Source organism: Didymosphaeria variabile, assembly GCF_027946475.1.
Source record: "Didymosphaeria variabile strain IMI 356815 chromosome Unknown scaffold_8, whole genome shotgun sequence".
Classification (NCBI taxonomy): domain Eukaryota; kingdom Fungi; phylum Ascomycota; class Dothideomycetes; order Pleosporales; family Didymosphaeriaceae; genus Didymosphaeria; species Didymosphaeria variabile.
The window spans coordinates 2716088-2738285 of record NW_026611627.1 but is presented as its reverse complement, the minus strand read 5'-3'; the positions used below and the strand labels follow the sequence as shown (position 1 = coordinate 2738285).

General features: G+C 52.8%; 8 protein-coding genes across 8 annotated transcripts; 4 read left to right on the top strand and 4 right to left on the bottom strand.

The window, feature by feature from the left end:
• Positions 1-88: 88 nt before the first annotated feature.
• N0V89_011145 (uncharacterized protein) lies at positions 89-1777 on the top strand (the record flags this gene model as incomplete). The annotated part of the gene is made up of 2 exons (XM_056219879.1): positions 89-102; positions 160-1777. The coding sequence occupies 2 exons, from the start codon at positions 89-91 to the stop codon at positions 1775-1777; spliced, it is 1632 nt and encodes a 543-aa protein (XP_056067006.1).
• Positions 1778-1940: 163 nt separating this feature from the next.
• On the bottom strand, positions 1941-2665 carry N0V89_011144 (uncharacterized protein; the record flags this gene model as incomplete). The annotated part of the gene is made up of 3 exons (XM_056219878.1): positions 1941-2053; positions 2101-2239; positions 2303-2665. 3 exons carry the CDS (start codon positions 2663-2665, stop codon positions 1941-1943), a joined length of 615 nt encoding a protein of 204 aa, XP_056067005.1.
• A 3387-nt stretch (positions 2666-6052) lies between these two features.
• On the bottom strand, positions 6053-7307 carry N0V89_011143 (uncharacterized protein; the record flags this gene model as incomplete). The annotated part of the gene is made up of 3 exons (XM_056219877.1): positions 6053-6659; positions 6716-6842; positions 6893-7307. The coding sequence occupies 3 exons, from the start codon at positions 7305-7307 to the stop codon at positions 6053-6055; spliced, it is 1149 nt and encodes a 382-aa protein (XP_056067004.1).
• Positions 7308-10868: 3561 nt separating this feature from the next.
• On the top strand, positions 10869-12860 carry N0V89_011142 (uncharacterized protein; the record flags this gene model as incomplete). The annotated part of the gene is made up of 5 exons (XM_056219876.1): positions 10869-11042; positions 11091-11417; positions 11463-11929; positions 11981-12013; positions 12080-12860. 5 exons carry the CDS (start codon positions 10869-10871, stop codon positions 12858-12860), a joined length of 1782 nt encoding a protein of 593 aa, XP_056067003.1.
• Positions 12861-13643: 783 nt separating this feature from the next.
• On the bottom strand, positions 13644-15458 carry APN1 (DNA-(apurinic or apyrimidinic site) lyase; the record flags this gene model as incomplete). Its single annotated transcript, XM_056219875.1, has 4 exons — positions 13644-14609; positions 14738-14791; positions 14844-15344; positions 15435-15458. The coding sequence occupies 4 exons, from the start codon at positions 15456-15458 to the stop codon at positions 13644-13646; spliced, it is 1545 nt and encodes a 514-aa protein (XP_056067002.1).
• An 832-nt stretch (positions 15459-16290) lies between these two features.
• Positions 16291-18056, top strand: TMN2 (Transmembrane 9 super member 2; the record flags this gene model as incomplete). The annotated part of the gene is made up of 3 exons (XM_056219874.1): positions 16291-17110; positions 17163-17936; positions 17989-18056. The coding sequence occupies 3 exons, from the start codon at positions 16291-16293 to the stop codon at positions 18054-18056; spliced, it is 1662 nt and encodes a 553-aa protein (XP_056067001.1).
• A 558-nt stretch (positions 18057-18614) lies between these two features.
• Positions 18615-19952, top strand: N0V89_011139 (uncharacterized protein; the record flags this gene model as incomplete). The annotated part of the gene is made up of 1 exon (XM_056219873.1): positions 18615-19952. The coding sequence occupies one exon, from the start codon at positions 18615-18617 to the stop codon at positions 19950-19952; it is 1338 nt and encodes a 445-aa protein (XP_056067000.1).
• Positions 19953-20169: 217 nt separating this feature from the next.
• Positions 20170-20663, bottom strand: N0V89_011138 (uncharacterized protein; the record flags this gene model as incomplete). Its single annotated transcript, XM_056219872.1, has 3 exons — positions 20170-20341; positions 20390-20523; positions 20583-20663. The coding sequence occupies 3 exons, from the start codon at positions 20661-20663 to the stop codon at positions 20170-20172; spliced, it is 387 nt and encodes a 128-aa protein (XP_056066999.1).
• Between the last annotated feature and the right edge of the window lie 1535 nt (positions 20664-22198).

Sequence of the window (22198 nt, the reverse complement as noted above, 5' to 3'; positions counted from 1 at the left end):
AATCGCAACCTTATCGATTGGCGCATGCACCTAACCTTAGAAGTTCCGTGTCCACGTGCAAAGCAACACGACCATCAACTTCGCCTTAATGGCTTCTAAAATGTGAGACTATATCTTTGCTCTTGTAGATATGGATTCAAGTCACTGATAGAGTCCCAGCGCAGTAATTGGCGATGTAAACGGCCACTTCCCAGCCGTTCTCCAGAAGCTTGCGAATCTGCACGCCAAACAAAACTTCGCTTTGGTCATCATTGCTGGCAATCTATTTGCCAGTCCCTCAGAGGCGACCGAAGAAGACGAGAAAAATGTTCAGAATCTGATCAATGGAAAGATTGAAATACCTGTCCCGACCTACTTCGCTCTTGGCAGCAATGCCTTTCCCAAAGAAGTGGTTGACAAACTCTCATCCTCTGATGACGATCTATGTCACAACTTACATTTCCTTGGGAAGCGAACGACTATGAAAACCGCGGAAGGAATCCGCATTGTGGCTCTCGGCGGCCAGTTGGACCCCAACATCATCGCTGGACAGTCGCAAGACAAATATCCACCCTTCTATAGCGACACAGATGCAAAGGTTCTGCGTGGCGCTACCACAGCCGATATCCTCGTAACCGGAGAGTGGCCAGAAGGCATCCGCTCAAGGTCAAAGGTCGCTTTCAGCGCGGACATACAGCCCCGAGAACAGCAATGCATCGCTGACCTCGACATGGTGTTAAAACCACGGTATCACTTCTCAACATCAGGCCCCGTCTACTACGAGCGTGAACCTTTCTTCCACATGCCCGGTGAAGAAACGGATAACCTCACTCCCGTAACTCGCTTCATCAGCCTCGCTTCATACGGCAACCCCAACAAGCAAAAGTGGATATACGCCTTCTCCCTGGACCCTACCGCAAGCCACCCCATCTCCCCACCCTCCGGCTCCACCATCAACCCTCTCATCCACTCCGACAGGAAGCGTCCCGCGCCCGATCACAGAGAGCAGGCGCTCGTGTACGATGACGGACGGCACGGCGGCCGCAGGGGAAACAAAAGGCGGAAGCACGAAGCAAAAGGACCAATCGACGCATCACAATGTTTCTTCTGTCTCTCAAACGACAACATTGCGACCCACCTCGTCTCTTCCATCGGCGAGAGCGCTTACATGACGACTGCCAAAGGCCCGCTTCCGACCTCGCAGACCTTCCCGAAGTTAGGCTTCCCTTGCCATCTGCTCATCATACCATTCAGCCATCAGCCGACGCTGGCGTCCATGGAGGAAGAGGAGCGCCAGGCTACATATGCAGAAATGCAGAAGTATAGGACGTCGATGAATAAGATGCTGCACGCGCAAGGGGAGGGAGAGTACGGCTCTGTCACGTGGGAGGTCAGCAAAGCGAGCTTGCCGCATACACATTGGCAGTACATGCCTGTACCCGCCGATCTCATCCAGAAAGGACTCGTGGAAGCGGCGTTCAAGGCGTTAGCAGAGAACTTCCATTGGCCCAGTTTCACAAAGGAAGACGTGGGCGACGGCTTCGAGGAGACGAGCGACTTCTTCAGGGTGTTGATCTGGGACCCGAAGAACAGTCCGGAGAAGCAGACTAGCTTCATCCTGCGGTTCGACGAGAAGATCAAATTCCACCTGCAGTTCGGACGGGAAGTGCTCGCGAAGCTGCTCCGTCTGGACCAGCGCGTCGATTGGAGGAATTGCGCGCAACACCAGCCCGAGGAGGAAAAAGATGTGGAGAACTTCAAGAAGGCTTTCAAGGATTTTGATTTCACTGAAGGCTAGGTACGCTACCGAGAAGTTGGCTGGAGCAATTTTGTATGTAAAATAGCGCTGGCGCACGGGAGCTCGTTCCGGCGCGGAAGAAGGGTATAGTAATCATCATCATCATAAACACGCGATGTCTCTCGAGACGCACTAAGCCCACTCATTGATTCATGACTAACGTCTAACAAGTGCCCATCATGCTGGTGAGCGCGGTCTTCTCCGCACTGGTGATGGTCAACTTGTACACGCTCTTGACCTTGATCCACATCTTGGCGTAAGTGCAGTAGTAGCTCGCTATTTTGCATTAGCAGTGACCTCTGTCCAACCCATGGAGTACCTACTTAGCGGGGGCTTCCATTCCTCCGGGCCCGAGTCGCCCTTTGCTTGGTTGACGTTGTCCGTTACAGCAGCAAGTTGGGGGTTGGTAAGATCGTTGGCGAAAGCCTGACGTTGGGCGGTGGTCCATGCCGAAGCTCCGGACTGTTCGATATCAGCACACTGATCCAACACTAAAGATGTCTATCTGGAGCCAGTGCAACTTACCTTCCAGGCATTGCTCAGGGGGACAACGTGGTCGATGTCGACATCGCTGGCAGCAGTCCAGGTAGCGCCATCGTACGGGCTCTTCCACGTGCCCGAGGTAGACGCACAAGCTGAGTCAGTGACAACGTTGGTGCCGTCGCGCTTGAGGACCGTCTCGCGGGTGTTGCAGGTGCCGGACTGGGTGATCCAGTGGGGAAACAGGTCGCGGGAGTAGCCGTCCTGGGAACCCTGGGCCTTGACGGTGAGACCGGCGAGGAGGGTGTTGGCGCTGCTGGTAGTGGGAATGTTGGGAGGAGTGCGCTTCTCGAGGGGAGCAGCAGCAGCGAGAGCGGCGACGGCCGAGACGATGAAGACAGACTTCATTGTTGTGATGGAGACGGTTGATGTGCCGGGTGAAGTCTTTCAGGCTGGATCTGGGGCGAGGCAAGAGCTACTCGACACAGCCTTCTCAACTTGCGCCGTCCTACCATCTTTATACCACGAAACATCGTGGACTAAACATGCAATCTTCGGAGCTCCATCCAATCATGGGTATAAACAATCACCTCCTTCCCTACGAATAACGACCAAGATAAGGCCCACGCAGCACATGTTCCCAGCCCTTACACTTGTCCTACCGTTCTACCACGAATCAAATACCACCGACGTCGCTATAAAGAGCCCCAAACGGGCAGGTCGTCGTCCGCGCCAAGGGCATCGGCACTGCCCAGCTCTTTCTCCACGCGGACGCACTTGGGCGAAAGCTGCAAACCACCGCGTACCTGAAACTCTTGCCAGTCGAGCTTCCTTTCGGAAACCACGGCACCGGCCGATCTGCAGAGGACAGGGCAAGTCGGAAGTTAGGCCGCATGTAAGGTTGATATAAGTCGTCGAGGGTAATCATGGTGTGCGTGCGGGGCAGATGATGATTGGCGGCGGAGCGTTAGGAGATGAGGTGTGATTGGCTAGGCCGTTTGAGTACTGGCGGGTAAGCTATGCAAGGGGTTACATGCGCTTCGGAGCAGTGATCTTCAGGGCTTAGCACACCTGGGAGAGATAAGCGAATGGAGAGGGAGGATGCCATATCGTGGGTGGATGGCAGTGCCTTGTGCTTTATGAGCCGGCGTTTACCAAGTATTGTACAGTGGAACTACAAGACTGAATGGGTTGGTGCGTGGGTAGATGTAAACAAGTCTTTGACTAAGAGGAACATCCACTTGGTGCAGTCGTTAGGCATTGCCACTTTTCACCTGTAACCATTTGTTTACGCAGTCGAGAATAGCACAGATGACGAGTGGGGTGAGCTGACACGTGAGCTTCGGTACTTTTGCCAAGAGGATCCGGTCTGAACGGCAAAAGGCGCAGCATTCGACGCCTCATAACAAAGGCCCAAAGTAATCTTGTAAAGCCTGGAAATGACGAGGAACTGTCTTTGCTCCGCGTTTCGATGCCCTGGAATGATACAGGCGTGACTGAAGACAGTCTTGGATTTCCGACATGGATGGTCCTTGGACCCTTCCAGACGAAAAGCTTGCTTTGCCAATCCTTTAGTGCTGCGATCGATGGTTTCTACGCGTCATTCCGTTTTCAGTAGTTTGAAGTCTGCAGTATCAATATCGGATCCCGTGGACTGTTTTTGTTCGTGGAACAATCAAGGAGGGTGGTACAGGCGAAAGCCGATGCTGTCAAACAAGAACATTGGTCCGAGTGAGATTGTCCTGCAGATTTCCTTTTGTGAGCAAATGGAAACAGCAAGATAGGAGCTGTGTCACGGTTCACGTCGCCCAAAGAAGAGCTTGGTTTGCCTTGACAGTGAAAGCTCTGTATACCTGTGATGTTGATCTGTGAGCGCGATTGTATGGGAGAGGTTGGTAAAGGAAGCACCAATCGAGTGGTTATGATTAGTCAGCGCTTCAACACTGAGAATGCTCATTGCTCGTCTCACCCTTGTCCTCCACATTCAGCGAAAATGGCATCAATTCATATCCTGTTCTCCCTGTGGAGCTGATGGTCAAGAATGAAACCTGAAGCGCCTGCCGTTCTAGCGACCGTAAGCGCTGTTCCGGCGGCAACAGCTGCCTTCATCGCAGATCTTCTTTGATTACTGTCCTCGCTCAACCACTGGTTGCGCATACTCCACCTCTACGTCTAACAGGTGCCAAACTGTATCACTCTGGAAAGCTGGTTGAACTATCTGTCGTAGCAGTTGTGGAACACGGCATCCACCGTCTCTCCTTTGGTTGACGCTGTACAACCCCAAGCCACTGCAACGCAGAATGCTGACCCTACTAGCCATCAAGAGTCATATCAACCACATCTAGTCATACGGGTGTGGGGGAAATGTAAGAGGCAGTGAGGCGGCTTGGATGCACGTGCGCCGCAGTGACTCAGCCCTGCGCCACCGCGCCCGCATCATGAACGCTCAACCACGCCATATTATTTTCATATAATCGCAGCAGCCATTCTTCAACCGCCTGACAGCCTTTGTATAGTCCATGGCACCTACAATGGATTCATCAAGCATGAGTCGTAGCCGCTCCAATTCCAAGCCCGTCACACCACCTCGTCTCCCAACCGAGCTCTGGCTGCAAATCTTCGAACAAATAGACGACGTCGAATTCCTCTGGTGCACATTACGACTGATCTCCAGAGAATACAAGGCGTTCGTGGACCGCGTCTTCGTCACAAACTACCTCCCTACCATCTCCTTTTCATTATCGCTACCTCGACTGGATCCGGATACTGGTCGCGCGCGTTATGCGCGTCCGGTACCGGGCGCCGAAATTACCTTGCATTGCCGGCACCCCGACGCGGAATCGTCACGAGTGATCTTAGCAACCCCGAAAACTGTGCCTAGTGGGGATACGATTGAGCAATTGACAGCGTCGGGAGCCCTCTCAAAGCAACGGCTGGACGAGGCCCAAGCTTGGATGTGGTTTGGCAGGCAACATGGTAGAGGAGCGAATGTCGCCTCTATAGACAAGGACATACAATGGGACGAAGAGGAGAAGGTGTGGACCTGGAGTGTGAATTGGGAGGCCTTTGTCAACAGGTACTTTGGCGCCAAGAGGGCTTCCAAGATGGCTTCCAGACGGACGCTCATAGCGACGCCCTGGGCAAGACGTCAGGGTCCGCGACGTTCGCTGTGACAGGGGCTATTTGAAATACTCGACGTTCGCACAAAGAGCCGCGAGTACTTCTGGCTGGGCGGTGGGAGGCTGTCGGAGTGCCACTTGTCGCAGCACAGATCGAGCCCAAAAGCGTCAAAGTTTGTGACATTGCGGGGACGCGACACCAGGCAACGCATAAAGCTGCAGACCAGATTGATGCCTTCGACGCTGAGTTAGAGCCACATCCCGCAGGCTGAGACGCCTGATCGCCTTATTGAGACGCCCCAGATACCAGGGTCACGGCGCCTCGGCAAGCCACGCGAATCGCTGAGGCACACATGAGACGTCACACCGGCTCGTCACAAACTTGGGGAAATTCGACGGTTCAATTCGGTAATAAGTTTACATTTCGTTATTGTACTCAATGCCAGAGAAGAAAGGAAAAGCGCCCTCAGAACCAGTCCATGAAGCGCTGTCGCTTCATACTCCGTAGAGTGACCTTTTATCGCCTACAGCGACAAAATGCATGTTCTATCTCCACGTCAAATCTCGTCCATAGAAGAAAATACTATTACTCCTTACCACAACGTAAATGTGGTCTTTATCTCCAAACCCCATCCCTCTTTGCCTCTTGATTCCCCTAATCAATGATGCGCGTTGTCTAGGCGACGAAGTCACGAGCAGCGAACTTCGGGCGTCCGAACCTTCCCCTGCCCTTTCCGCCGCCACGTCCGCCCTGAGCAGCTTGACCACCCTGTGCGGCCTGTTGACCCTGTTGAGCCTGCTGGGCCTGTTGACCTTGTTGAGCCTGTTGACCTTGCTGAGCCTGCTGACCGCCCTGCTGAGCGTTCTGACCCTGGTTGGCATTGGCGGCGTTGTTGCCTCCGTTAGCATTGGCGGCGTTGCCTCCGTTACCGCCGTTACCGCCGTTACCGCCACCGTCGGCTACAGTGAAGCGCACACAGTCATCCTGGGGACCACGCTGAGCGACAGGCATAAGAACGGGCTGATGGTTGGCGGCGGAAGTCATAGAGCAGACACGGTAGCTACCAGCGGGAAGACCAGCAGCGAGGTCGGCTGAGAGGGTTCCCTGGCCGTCACCGTCGTCGTTGATACCCTTGAAGAACGCGAACTTCTGGGCATCCGGAGGGGTCGTGGTCTTAGCGTCACCAATGTCCTGGACACTGATATGGGTGTGTCCAACGATGTTGCCACCTTGCAAATCCTGAGGAGCGACGTAGTATGTGACATCAGGGTTCGTGAATGTACTACAGTATAGAATCAGCAGATGCTTGGTTGGAACATCATCCTAAGGCGAACTTACCCAGCCACAAGATTGTCGATCTTGACAGAGAAGGTCATCGCCTGGTTTGCGGGGACAGTGTCGCCATCCTGGGGGCTGACCATTACAGCCGAGATCATGTTGGCGGTGCTAGGAATGTTTCCCATGGCTATCTACGTTAGCAAACTGAGCATCGGTGCAAGCACATGAGCCACTTACGGATCGGGTTGCAGGATCCACCCTTGACCTGAAGACCATCGGTAATCGTCTTGCCCGCGCAGAAGTTGATGAAGTTGTTGGCATCAGTGGCAGACGCAGCTTGCCCAGCTTCGGCCTGTGCCAGACCGTCGTTGTTCGCGTTCTTGGAGATCACGGTAGGGTCGAGACAGTTGGCTTGGCCGTTACCTCCGTTGTTGGCATTACCTCCATTGTTGGCGGCGTTCTGGCCATTGTTGGCAGCGTTTTGTCCGTTGTTGGCAGCATTCTGGCCGTTGTTGGCTGCGTTTTGTCCGTTGTTGGCGGCGGCCTGCTGACCGTTCTGACCATTGTTGCCACCCTGACCATTTCCCTTGCCGAACTGAGCATTGGCGAAGCCGGCTGCAAGCAGCAAAGGCATGACTGTGGAGAAACGCATCTTGACTAAGTTGTATATTGTCTTCGAAAGAATGAATGCCGGCTCGCGGTGTATTAGGATGAATACAAAGACACGTTCAACGTGGTCTGAAGAAAGAAGGATGAAGGGGAGAAAGGAACGTAATCCTCAACGAGGCACCCTGAGCGCGGTAGTATAGGACTGAGGATGGTGGGAATGAACGACTTGGAGGGCCATGCGGTAGTCTTTAAGCCCTTGGCGGAACGCGGCCTTGTGTAGAAACCTGGTAAGGCGGCTGAGGACAGCCTCGGGCATGAAACCTGCGATGAAGGTGGACGTGTCTCACGAACCATCCCGCATGTCAAGTTGTGATGTGTGCACAGACGCCTGTGTCCGGAGGCGCCAATTTTCCTCAGGCTTGGAGTGCAGCCTTCCCGGGCCGCAAGTGCCCAAGGCATTGAGGACGTTGCTGGAAACAGGCAGCGTCTGAGGTTTCTAGGAGGTGGAGGTGAGGTCTGCAGCACGCAGCGTTTGAGGCGAAAGCGCTAGGCCGGCTTCGGGCATAGCCTCAGGCTAGCCGATAGCTTAGAACCTCGAAAATGACAACCAAAGATTCCATCAGTCTCAAGGATTGCAGCCTCAAACTGCTATGATGCCTTTCGTATGCAGCCAGCGGCAGTCGAGCACTCGGCAAGACTCCTCCAGCTGTTGGCATCGTTGTTCACGACAGGGGTCCCTAGAGCCACTCGCAGATCCACCACGCTTGCGCCCCTCAAGTTCGCTGCCTGCCATTGGCTCCTTGAAAGCTTGTCTGTCTGTGTTCCCTTGTCGATGCCGTATTCGACGTCTGTCATTCCTCGTGTTGCGACCTAGCGACGGAAAAGACGGGTTCGAAGCAAGACGCTGGTGTAAAACACTTACCTCCATCCCCCTCTAAATGATCCTCCCAATAATCTCGCCTCCAAGAGCAGCAGGAGAATGGCACGGTTACCGGCACAAACGTCTCCTCGGCATTCTCGATTGTACTCCACGCAGTGCAGGTCACTACGCGGGAAGCTTTGCCATGGTACCTAGTAAGACGTACCTGCTTATGCTTCGGTCGTTGCAATACAACGTGTATCTTCCATCAAAGAGTACTCGGATTCAATGTTTTCCGCGGGGATCTACCATCCGAAGGCCTAATGAGGTCCGTGAACACAGCAAGCGGGCCGTTTGTTGCCTGAGGATCTTATGCGTACTTACTCTTAAGCTTTCGACTGGCCCTCTTGATGGAAACGACCACATACGGTCTTTGTTTGCCCCACGATTCGCGGCCCTCCGGCAGACTGCAAATCCAAGACGCCTTGGTGCCTTGTTCGAGACAATAGCCAAGCATTGCACTTCTGCGACACGAACAGTATGTGATTACACTATCATCGTACTCTACCCCACTCAATATCTACGGACTTTTGGAATTGTCTCTAGACACTACTGTATTACATACACATTCGCGGCGTCCAAATGACGCCGCGCGAAACCAAATCTCAACCAACATGTGCTTCCTCCGATGGCCAAGTGAGGCGATACCATGTCTCCGGATGACGACTACATCTACGAAATCCAGGACCGCGACAGAGCTAGTTCTTCTGCGACGAGGATCAGTGTACCATACTTACTGGGACTTGAATTACTGTTCTCTTCGCCATGTTGCTGTGGAGCTTCCAAATGATGTCCAAAATGGTCACAATTTTGCAGAAGTCGGAGTATACCACTACGCCAGAGCTAGCATCGGTGATCCCAAACCTTCCCTCCAACTGGTCTAACTTAACTTCATAGGCGTTTAATAGAACACCCGCAACACCATTGCTGCTGTCTCGATTTTGGTCTCTTCCTACGCTCTTCATAGATTGGAGTAGCAAATGTTCACTCACGAGTTCAAAGCACCGCCTCCACGATGCCGCCACCCATTTCTTCACTCAACCGTCTAGACCGGCACCGTTCTGTCATGACAACATATCCAACTATACACTTGGGCTCAAGGTGCACACGATGCGATCGTAAACATCCTACCAACGATAAGGCAACGGTGCGCATCACTTGCGTTGTTCATACGATGAGGCTTTACCATCCTACAGTACGCCGATGTCTCTATTACTTCAAAAGGAATCCAGCGAATCTCGCATTACGCAAGTACCAGTATCGATCCTCAAGACGGCTATGCTCGAAAAGACTCTAGGCTCGACGTTTCCTCGTGTACTGGATAGCAAAGAGCCACGAGCCCATTGCGCACATCATCTACCTTCATGATATGAGATGCCCGTTGCTCCGCATCCATAACCATGACCATCAACCGATTGTATTGCATGGCTGACACGAGTCTGTATACTGACCTGCGTCTGGCTCGGTTTTTCCCCAGCCTCTCGTCAACATCCCAGTAGGGCTGGCTACTTGAGTACCGCTTAGACAGTGCTAGTCAGTGGCGGGACATATCCTTCGCAGCCGTATAGCCGAAAAGCAGTTCCCCCCAATAGAGGTCAAGAAGCGTAACCCAGTGATCAGTGCTGTCGATATCGTGATATACATCGTCTCCTTTCGGTCGATGTGCGTGGACGCGTCCGGATGATATTCACCAAATACAAAGAGCAAACCCTTGGATTCGCTTGTGAGCATGTATCTTCCGAAGAGCGCATGCAAGACGGAGTTGACCATATTCACGTACCAGTGCAATTCTTGAAGAGACTCTTGGAGATGAGGCTCCATCTCGAGCTACATGTGGTCCACGGGCCGAAGTGCCGAGGGAGATTCCAATGCGCAGAGTATGCTTGCCACATCTCGTATTGACATGTCCAGGCGAACTGATGAGTCATTCGCTGCGTTTGCTGCGAATCGAGCGCTTATGTTCAACCGACTTACCAACCAATACGTCCACTGCGTCGGTTGCTCTCAACCATACTTAGCCTGGCAGTGCTATAGGAATATCGGATAGTCCGCGGACGGTCCCAGGAAGAACAGCTCCATCTTGACCAAGCTGCGAACTACATGCAGGACAACGACCAGTCTCGTGGGCAAAACCGTCGCCATGGTCATGGATACTACATAAAGTCGAGATCAGATGCAGATGCGCATCCTTCGAAAGCATTTTGGCAACACTTAGGCACCTACACGAAGGAACTATCGGTCCTACGTCTTGGAGATACATTGAGACAAATACTGGATCACTCACGCTTGCTTTGCCTCTCCTTGTGGAGATAGATTTCATTCACATGGTATGTGATGCGTTGAAGCCAGGTCCAGAGAACCGGTTGAGCTTTTCCGGGTGGCTGTCAACGCCGAGGCGCCAGAGGCGACCCAACCTTACCTCCGCATTACTCCACGATATGCTAAACCCTAATAAGCCTCAGCGCATTCCTTCTCTTGTTCCGACCTTACGCGAACCCACCCTTCGCGGGATGATTACCATTTTGCGGGGGCGGCCTGCAAGTTTGTGGAGATGTCCGGGCATTGTGTCCAAGCCTACGAACGTAGGAGCGAGCCCTACATATGCTCCCGTAGGATGCACGGTAAGCGATCTCCAGGTCTTGGTTTATCGTTCGAAATCTCTTATTGCCGAGTCTCACAGCCAACATGGTCAACGACAAGAGCACTGCACAACATGTTGACACTATCGAGTCGGTGAACAACGCTGATCACAATGTACCGTTGAAGCATGTCAACAGCGCGAACGAGGAAATCGTTCAACATCTCCAGACGACTGGAGAAGAGGTTGGAATGACATGGAGAACGTTCATGGCTGCGGCGGTACGTTCTTTGGCTCTCCGTTAAACTGACATTGACTGACTAGTACAGTCAATGGCTATGTGCTACAACGCCTATCTCTTCACGCTTTTGATTCCACCTGCAATCCTTACCTTTATCAATGCTGATCTCGGCCCGGATCCGCGGTATACTTGGATCACGATTTCTTGGAACCTCGGAGGAGCAATGTTCGTCACGATCGGTGGGCGTCTTTCGGATATCTTCGGGCGCAGATACTTTTTCCTCGCCGGTGCTGTTCTCTTGATTATCGGTAGTATAGTATCTGCCACGGGACAGAGCATCAATCAGATGATTGCCGGTGGGGCGATCTTTGGAGCGGGTTCGGGTTTCCTCGAGATGAGCTTTGGTGCTGTGCAGGTAAAACTCTTCCATTTCAATTGCTGCAATGGTTGACCAAATAAGGAAATCGTCCCCAGCAAGTACCGTCACGTCACCATTGGCGTGTTTGATGCATCCTCCATCATCGCTCAGATGATGCCTCTCATCAGCTGGGTAATCATCAAAGAGACGAAGAACTGGCGCATCTGCTACTACATAATGATTGCCTTCCAAACCATCAATCTGGCAATGCTCTTCTTTTTCTATCACCCACCGTCTTTCAAAGTCAAACAAGCCCAACATGGAAAATCCAAGCGCCAGCTGCTCCGGGAATTTGACTGGATCGGCCTCTTTCTCTTCATTGCAGGCTGTACGCTCTTCATCGTAGGTATCAGCTGGGGCGGAACTCTTCACCCATGGGTCAGTGGGGCGACTCTTGCACCCATCATCATTGGTCTCCTGACGTTGGTTGTACTGGTTGTCTACGAAAACTTCACGACGTTGAAAGAGCCGCTTTTCCCTCCACGCCTGTTCAGGGCGAAGCGTCACTTGTAAGTCGCATGCATTCCTGCGCTTCGTATCTTGTCGGCTAATCATCACAGCACCACTCCTATGCTGGTAATGGCTATCGGAGGGTATGCATATCTGATCCACACCAGCGGATAGCTTCAATTCATCTGATCTTTGCTCACATCTTACAGGATGCAATACTACTCCAACGCCACTCTCTGGCCTCGCCTGTCACAGCTTCTCTATGCCGGCGACGAAATTTCCAAAGGCCTGTTCGCCTCCGTCCTCCCCCTCGGTACAATCATTGGCGGTATCATAGTCAGCTTTAGCAAGTACATTGGCCACCAACGCTGGCAAGTCATGTTCGCCGTCGCACTCCAAACCGCCTGCGTGGGCGCCATGTCGACCGCCACCATCGGCAATTCCGTCCAATCCATCATTCTCACTTGCATCATCTCGGTAACGACAAGCGTCAACATCCTCAACGGCATGGTCCTCGTCGGTTTCGGCATCGTCTACCAAGAAGACATCGGCACCGCCGCCGGTCTCGCAGGGACTTCGCGCCTCCTCGCCGGCGCCATCGCAACAGCCATCTTCTCCAACGTCACAAACAACAAATACGCCACCTCCCTCCCCTCCGCCGTCCTTGCCAACGTGTCCTCCTTCAACCTGCCCAGCGCAACACTCGCGAAGCTCATCGCTGCAGCCAAGGCCAACACTGCCGCCGCATATGCGGCTGTCCCGGGCATCACACCTACGATCCGGGCTGCCGCTAGCCTGGGAAACAAGCAGGCGTATTTACAAGGAGCGCATTTGAGTTACCAGGTCGCGCTGGCGTTTGGGCTGCTCGGTGTGATTTGCGCATTCTTCATTCCGAGTATTGATCAGAGGAAGTACACAGATCGGACGGTGGCGGTGCAGCAGAGGGATAGGAAGGAATTGGAGGAGAAGAAAATGGCGGGTGGGGCTTGAGGGGATGTTGAGATATCAGAGTATGAATTATTGATATGATACGACATTGCAATGATGAGCTGATTATGTTCACTGTGCATCATCTTTCCGCTATAAGGCGTGACGAATAGTAAGATACTATGGCCTAATCCTGAATTTCACCTGCCATCTTTTAATACCAGACCTAGGTGCTACACTGTACGGATTGACCGCAGCCTCAGCTCAGCGTGGACTAGCATCGCGAAGAGTATCACTATAGGTACAATCCGTATCTACACGAGCCGATTGTTCTAGATCTTCGAGCTATTGTCTAATTCCCTTCAATCTCAATGCACTCACGATGATGTTTCGAGCTATACTCGGGTCCACCAATGTGCATGCGGAGCGCGAGAACTGAGACATGTTACGGCGTCTACCTAAGCGAAGCCGTCAGAATGCGATGTCCCTATCAAGCTGTATCAACCCGGGACAAGCAATGCGAAGAGAGCTTATGATCACACCTCAATTGATGGAATGCTATGTTTAGCTACTGTTTGCCTCATGAAATATGAAGCAGTAGATGACAATGCTCCATAAGTTCAATGCCCGCCAGCGCCGTGCTGCGTGCATCATGCCGAGGTGCACTGTTTCCCTAAACGCCATCGTGCCAACCATTGGGATATACCGTACACCCAAAAGCAATATCATTCTCCCATGGCGCCAGCTCCAGAGAATCCTCACCAAGAAGCTGTAAAACCCGGCCTGGAGAAAATCAAGGAACTTCAACCAGGCTTTGTTCCAGGCACGCTGTCATCCATCCATTGCCTACTCCTCGTCATCGTCCTCATCTTCGTCCTCGCTCTCAGCCTTCTTCTTGCCTCTCTTCTTCTTCGGTTTGGCATTCTTCTCCTCCCTCTTCTTTACTTGTTCGCCAACCCGCTCTCGCTCGCTGGCACCCTCCTCATGGAGGTCTGCCTCCCACTTCTTGAACTCATCGCTCTCAACGTCCATACCGACAAGCTGCTCCAGCATCTTGATCTCGCGAGCCCAGACAGACTTGTCTTCGAACTTCTTGCCGTTTTCATCTTTCTTGTCGATTGGTGTCTCGAGAACCATAGGTAAGCCATGTAGACGCTCGTCGTTGACGAGGTTGTGGAAGGCACGCAAGCCAAGGTATCCGGTGCCGATGCGAGCATGCAGGTCGCGGAAGGAGTATAGAGGAGCTTTGCTGTCATTGACGTGTAGAGCCTTCAGATACTTCAAGCCGATGGTCTCGTCAAACTCCTTCATGGTTCTCTCGTAGGCTTCGGGTGTCCGTAGATCGTATCCTGCCGCGAAGACGTGGCAGGTGTCTAGACAGACACCGATGCGATGTTTGTCTTCGACCAATTCGATGATTTCTGCGATGTCCTTAAATTGACCGCCAATGGTGTTACCCAATGTGGCCATGGTCTCCAATAGAGGCACGACTGCGCCAGTTGCGGGATCTTCATGAGCTTTGTTGATGGCCTCCGCAATTAGCTCAATTCCGCCCTCGCGCGTGGTTGCACCTGCGTTTCCAGGGTGAAAGTTGTAATACTTTATACCAGCCTTGTGGCAGCGGGTTAAGTCATCGTGGAATGAATCGTACGCCTGCTTCTTGCGCTCTTCGTCAGGGTGCGCGAGGTTGACTAGGTAGGAACCATGGGGTACGCAGCATTCAGAAGCATCAATACTGTGATTTTTGCATCCATCAATGAAGAGCGTTGCATGCTCTGGGTTGAGTTCTGGATTTTTCCATGTCCTCTGACTCTTCAGAAATAAAGCGAATGCATTGGCGCTTACAACAATAAGTATGAAGGTCTCGAGGCATTCAAGTGGACTTACCCAATGTGCAAGAGATTGCTAACGGCGTTGTGTATGCCTCCAGCAGCACTTACGTGAGCTCCTACGCGGAGCTTACTGCCAGCGGTCCGGTCTGCAAGTGGAGGGATCTAACGTGCGCTTAGCATGCTGACCTGCGGCGGTTGAAGTAAAACCACTCACTATCTCATCCTTCTTCTTGCGCGATCTCTTCTGCTTCGTCTTGACAGTGGTGCCTTCCTCGCCTTCCTGAATCACGACTTCATTCTCGACCGTCTCTTCCTCGACATTGGCCTTTCGAGCTCGCTTCTTGGGCTTTGCAGCCTCTGCAGCCTCTGCTGGCTTGTTCACGGAGACGTCGACGTCGGCGTCCGTCTCAGCTTGCACGGTGGTCTTGCGTGTGCGTTTGGTGACCTTGGTGGTGTTGACTGCTGTCTCTGCTTTGCGCTTCTTTCCATTGACTGCTTTTGTGGCAGGAGGATCTGGTTCGCCAGTAGTGGTTGGCAGCCGCAAGCCCTTTGGCGGGGGGTGAAAGGGTTGAGCCGGACGACATGCTAAACGCTTTGTGTGAGGTGTGCTGGAGGCCAGCAGATGGCAACAGCGGTCGTCTGGAGTGTCGCCGGACGGAAGCGTAGGAGGGCAGACGGGGCTTACGATCGATGCGTTCGGCGAGGCGATCGAGGTCTGTATCAAGTTAGTGTGAGAGATTAGACGTTGTCGGTGAACGATGTCTGCGCAATGGCTGCGAGAATAATGATGCTTATATCCGCTCACGTCGAGGAAATGGAAGAGGAACATACTTTTCGGAAAGAGCAAACGTGGACGTGATGTATGTGCGCTGTAAGCGAGTGATGCACAGACAATTCGCAGTGCATTCATGCAGAGTGAAGGCGCAATTGAACAGTGATAGTGAAAGATGGTCGAGGCCTCCTAATTCCGATGGGACGTCTGCGCGCGACGCGTCGGTTCCGCCAGTTCACATGACGAACGCCAAGACGGGAGCTGCGTATGCAGCAAGGATTAGCCTTTGTAAGATGTGCGACCAGGAGCTTTGAACACTTGTATACACTCCACCATTACTATCCATCGACTATCTCTAGGGCTGTACATTCACCCGTGCGCCTAGTCGTGAGTTTGTTCACCTTCAACCATACTTTGGACCCCACGCGACGATTAAACGGGTGTGTTTACGACGAACAGGGGCGACGTGTAGGTCAACTGGTGCCTTCCGCAAACCTTCGCTCAAAATGCAGGCTGACGCGACAGCAGCGCCCTCCACTCTTCATAGATATTATCGATTCCTTCACAATGCGACGGTCGGACGCAATAAGACCCAGCGCCTTGCTGGGCCTCTTATTAGCTCTTGCGCCAACACCCGGCTCCGCGTTCTATTTCCCAGGCACCGCACCTACCTCGTACAAGAAGGGGAGATGCCGTGCCTCTCTTCGTCAATCGACTTACGCCCACCGAGTCTCGAAATGATCCAAAACTACGGTCCGCATTTTCCTTCGACCATTATGACCCTCATTTCCACTTCTGTCAACCAGAGGGTGGCCCCGAATACATTCGAGAAAGCCTAGGAAGCATTTTGTTCGGCGACCGTATACAAACGAGCCCTTTTGAGCTGAATATGGCAACAAACCAATCGTGCAAATCTTTGTGCGGGCCAGTGGAATATCCACCCGAAGATGCAACATTCGTAAACCAGAGGATTTTGAACGGGTTCGATTTTAATTGGCTCATTGACGGTTTACCGGCTGCACAGCTGGTGACAGAATTAGAGTATGATGAGCCGTTCTACAGCCCTGGATTTGATTTAGGTAGGGCAGAAGAAGTTCAAGCCCCGGACGGCGGCAACGACGTTATTGCAACCCTCAACAACCACTACGATCTAGTCATTGACTACCACGAAGCCAGCAAAGACAATTTCCGCGTTGTTGGCGTAATTGTCGTACCGTGGTCGATGGCCGACAACGGCCAATACGTCAATAATGCGGAGGGCTACTGTGGTACACCAGAAAATCAAAACCCTGTAGTACTAAGCATAGATGCTGGTCAGCCTAGCAGTGTAACCTTCACCTACAGTGTCTGGTGGCGTTTGAGCCCTACACCCTTTGCAACGCGATGGGACAAATACCTCCATGTCTACGATCCCAAGATCCACTGGTTCTCGCTGGTCAATTCCGCAGTCATTGTAGTGTTTCTCATAGGCATGGTGAGCACTATTTTCGTGCGCACGCTCAAGAAGGATATTGCGAGGTACAACCGCCTTGACCAGATGGCGCTTGACGACTTTGGCGACGGTGGTGCTGTTGAGGATGGCGTCCAGGAGGACTCTGGGTGGAAACTCGTCCATGGTGACGTTTTCCGACCGCCCAAGCACCCCCTTCTCCTAGCTGTGCTAGTCGGCAACGGAGCACAGCTCTTCATGATGACAGGACTGACCATCGGTAAGTAAAGATTAATCCACTGGCAACTTGCAATGCAACTAACAGCGCCCAGCTTTCGCATTATTAGGATTCCTCTCCCCGAGTAACCGTGGTGCGCTTGGAACTGTCATTATCATATTCTACACTCTCTTCGGCTTTGTCGGTGGCTACGTTTCGTCGCGCATCTACAAGTTCTTTCACGGCGAGTCGTGGAAGTTGCTCTTCTTCTACACCCCCGTCGCCATACCTAGTCTCGCGTTCGCTACCTTCTTCCTGCTCAACCTCTTTGTGTGGGGACGCGGGGCATCTGGCGCTGTCCCGTTTACGACCATGCTCGTCGTAGTCATCATCTGGTTCGTCATCAGCGTTCCGCTCAGTGTCGCGGGATCCTGGCTCGGTTTCAGGCAGGCGGCCATCGAAGCGCCGGTACGAACAAACCAAATTCCTCGACAGATTCCTCCTACCGGCGGTTACCTCCGACCTCTCCCGTCGATGGCTCTTGCCGGTATCCTTCCTTTTGGAGCCATCTTCGTCGAGCTCTACTTTATTATGAACTCGATCTGGTTCTCGAAGGTCTACTACATGTTTGGATTTCTCTTCATTTGCTATGGACTCATGATTATGACGAGCGCTGCAGTCACTGTACTCATGATCTACTTCCTACTCTGCGCTGAGAACTATCACTGGCAGTGGAGGAGTTTCTGCACGGCTGGTGCGAGCGCTTTTTACGTCTTCGCATCTGCATTGATCTACTGGATGAAGGATGTGAGCTTCTTGAGCTGGACAAGTGGTGTAGTCTATCTCGGATACAGCGCACTTCTTAGTGCACTCGTCTTCGTTCTGACAGGTAAGTACCCCATGCCCTACCCTCTGTTCGCCATCACTGATTTCCGTTCCAGGTACAATCGGCTTCCTTGCCAGTGGTCTATTCGTTCTCAAGATCTACAAATCTATCAAGGTCGATTAGGCAGTCAAACCCAACAAACTGTTCACAGGTTAGCGAATGAGGAGCATTTCTTGGCATACCAATACTTTGTTTCAATATGTACGTTGCGTGTATTCAAAAGGTGGCATTGTGCATTACTAGCTGGGATATGCGGAGTCTTAAGGCGTTAAGCTGCTAGAAATCACATCTGCATCGATTCACTCTCATGCCTTTGATAGGTATGAGAAATTTACGGCCTGTTCCAAGTCTACAACATGGCCCAAATCAACGAAGCAACTTAATTCATTTCCCTAGTGACTGTTTTGGACCCTTGACGTAGCGTGCCAAGCCGATTTCGGAACATTCCGAGTCATAATTTTTGGTCCGCAATTCTTTCGCGCCAAACACCTCTCTGGTCGTCTTCTGATGCCCACACATCTCCTCCGCTTTCCAAATGTACATTTCCCACGAAGATTCTCCTCTATCACCCGCGTATCGCAAGCTCTCGCGCAGACGGCTGTCGCAGAGCACGCCAATCCTTTTCCCGCGCTGAACACAAGCACCCCGCAATTCTACGGTCGCAAGATACCAAAAGTCGCAATGGAGACTACCATATTACCCGTAGACCCGAACAACCTGGGAGATCTGAGAATAGAGGAGGCCGGGAAGGAAGGACGGTTGATCGAGGACTGGAACATGGAGTACGCACAAGGACAAGACTTCAATAGTCTACAGCGCGCGGCCAGAGAGTTGAAAGAGACGGACACACCCGTTGCCTTCCCGACAGAAACAGTCTACGGACTCGGAGCAGACGCGACACGCAGCTCAGCCGTGCGAGCTATCTTCGCTGCGAAGGGACGCCCGGCGGATAATCCTCTCATCGTACACGTTCACTCACTATCACAACTACGGTCTTTACTTCGAGGAAACGCAAAAGTCACGGAGACTACGACAGAACCCATTCCCGAGGTTTACAAGCCCTTGATCCAGAAGTTTTGGCCCGGCCCCCTTACGATGATCATGCCCATCCCTGAGGACTCGCAACTAGCACCAGAAGTCACTGCAGGACTAAACACCTTCGGCGCAAGAATGCCGCGCAGTATTCTCGCGCTCGCGCTCATAAGAATGTCTAACGTCCCGCTGGCAGCGCCCTCGGCGAACGCATCGACCAGGCCGTCACCCACCGCCGCAGAACACGTCAAAGATGATCTCGAAGGGCGAATATCCACGATCATAGACGGCGGTCCATGCGAGGTCGGCGTTGAGAGCACAGTTGTAGATGGCCTGTCGCATCCGCCGAGTATTCTCCGCCCGGGAGGCGTCACGGTCGAACAACTGCGGCAGTGTCCAGGGTGGGAGAACGTGGTTGTAGGATATCAAGACAAGCATGAGCAAGGCATCAAGCCGCGGGCGCCGGGCATGAAGTATAGGCATTACTCGCCCAAAGCGACGGTGGTGCTGTACGAGGCAGGCACGCCGGCTCCGGACGCGGAGCAGTTGTTGAATAAGGTGTTGGGACGGAAGAGTGTGGGGATTGTGCGGACGAAGAAGTGGGCGAGACATCTTGGACTCTCCGTTACTAATGCTGCTGATGCGCATGTGAACGGGGGTTCAGACTCAATACCAAAAGCGCACCAGCAGGGGTCGTCACCAAGCCCCGAATCGAACCTTCTCCGCTCCATTAAACAGCATCAGGTTCCTCATGCGTTGCACAGCACATTCGATCGCGGAGCAGATCAGGGTCACCTGTCCATATGGGACATCGGCCTAGGAACATCAACCGAAGACGTAGCGAGAGGATTATTCTCAGCGCTTCGAGAGCTAGACAAGAAAGGCGTGGATATCATTCTTGTCGAGGGCATCAATGATACAGTAGGAGATAATATAGCGGCGGCGGTTATGAACCGCCTAAGGAAGGCCGCTGAGATAAGAATCTAATACCCCACTCAATACCTCGTAAAAAACCACTTATTCGCTGGTGTACTTATTCCTAGCCTGTTCATATTCGTGCTGCCCACCCATCCTATTTCCGCACGCTGTTCTCTTCAACTACTTCTCCCTGGTTGCAGCATCATCGCTTTTACCGTCAGACCGGTCTCCCCTTTCCCAAGTCGCCCGCGTTGATCCCAATGCCACCTTCGCCCTCTCCACTCGCCTATTTCCTATCTTGCCCGTCCACAGCAGACTCGTCCTTCTTAGGCACCGGCAGCGCAGGTAACACCCACTGCCCAATCGGATCCAGATCGCTCGGCGCGCACGTGCTCTCGCTACCATAAGGGCCCGTCCCGTCCTCTTGCTTCGCGCTCAGCTTCTCGACTTTGGCCTCGCTGCCGACATGTCAGTGTATCTTGTGTTTGAGAGGAGGAGCGACTTACGTCCACTCTAGGGCATTGGAGGCAGCGCTCTTGACGGTGGAAGCTGCGGAAGAGGCTACGTTGGAGGCGGTGGAGAAGGCAGAGGAGGCGGCGTGCGGGAGGAGAGGCGCATCGCTCGCGGTTTTGGGGGGAGACTGGGATCATGAGTACATGCTGACCTCCATGAGCAAACGCGACGTAGCGGTGGACTTACGGCATGGTTGTCGCTCTCAGCAGTGGATGCTGCGGTACTTTGGTCGACCGATCGAATGTCATTAGAGGTGTCCGGCTTCATTGTGGACGGAGTGATTCGTGAATCAGGTTTCGCACTTCAAGAGCCAGATCTTTGTGGAGCTTTTGGAGGACTTTGTTGCGGATTCCAAAGCACGTTGAGTGCTCTTTGTGTTACTGGTTGGGTGATTGTTGTTTGTTTGTGCCGCCATCTGAGGCAATGCAGTGAGCCGCATCGAGGAAGGGACGACCTGGAGCGTCCACGCCGATACTTTCCGCCCTTCACATTGATGAACCACCACAACGTCTCATACCCATTCGACTTGTTCTCGCCGATTGCTCATGTATTTGTTGCGAGCCCGTCCATGTCCTTTCTCCAGTGTCCGTCTCCTTCAGGTGCCTGTGACGTTGGAAGGTACGCTTCGAGATCCCGCGTCGTATCGTCGAATTGGAGTTTGTAAAGCCGACAATGCATCATCCTTAATTATTCGCAGATTCCTGTCCTTCAGCTATTCACGCATGACGGCTTGTCCTTTGCTTTCCGTGTCTCTCGCGTGCTCGGCTCGACCGGGTCCGGATCTTCGGCATCAGCAGTAGGTAGCCTTCCCACCGCAGGATCTTCCCAAGACACACCGTCTGGATTTCATGTAGGTGGAAGGATCTCCGCGATCGGCGTCAATTATCGTAACTGACTTTTAAGCAAGCAGAGACACCACCCATCGTTCAGTTGACCATCGACATTCGACACGGTACTGTCTCCGCCGCGCCCAATCCGGTCTGGAGGCGAACTCGTGTAACGGTGGCCTATAAGACGGCTAATATAGCCCCCACCCATGTCGTGTGGCGCACGCCGCACGGGATAATCGCCAATGCCCTGGACGTCTTTAATTTCTAGAAGCATTCTCAATATCGACAGAGCTTCCAGCGGCTATCGCAACATGCACAATGCAAGTGATCAGCAGCACCTGACCCAGCCTCAACCAGTCATCTGTCAGATCGAAGCTGACCAGCCAGTTCGTATCTGGGTGATTGGTGAGAGACGCCTTGCTGGTTCCGGAGATACTTCTCAAATCCTCATCGGAACGCTTACTCTCCCACCTAGCGTACGTAGGCTTTGAACCAGGATTGATGCAACATCGAGAACTTCCAACCCCGGTCGGTTCTTCTTGGCTTGCACTGGCCATCTCCATGGTTTCTAGTGTTCTTGAACGATCCTTGCTGCATTTTCTTGGGCAGAGAACTTGCAGTAGCGCAGGGACTTGAGCCTCTCCCACACCTCGACTACACTGTACGAGACTTGGCACCAGTTGAACCACTGCAGCTGGCGGCTGACGCTCTGAAGAAACGGCAGATTTCATGCAGGCCCGACGTCGACAATCGAACCAGCGTCCTTGCTCGGACAAGATTGCTGACGAAGTGTAAGGCTTAGTGGGTGTATCCTAGCATATTAGCCTATATACAGGCCGCGCTAGTCTACCAGATTCGCGGTCGTGCAACAGGTTCTTCACTGATGCACCTCATACCATCGCATGATTAAGTCATCTCATCCCGCTTCCTGCCGGTGGTCCTGCAATCGGTCAATGTCACACATGCCTTCTC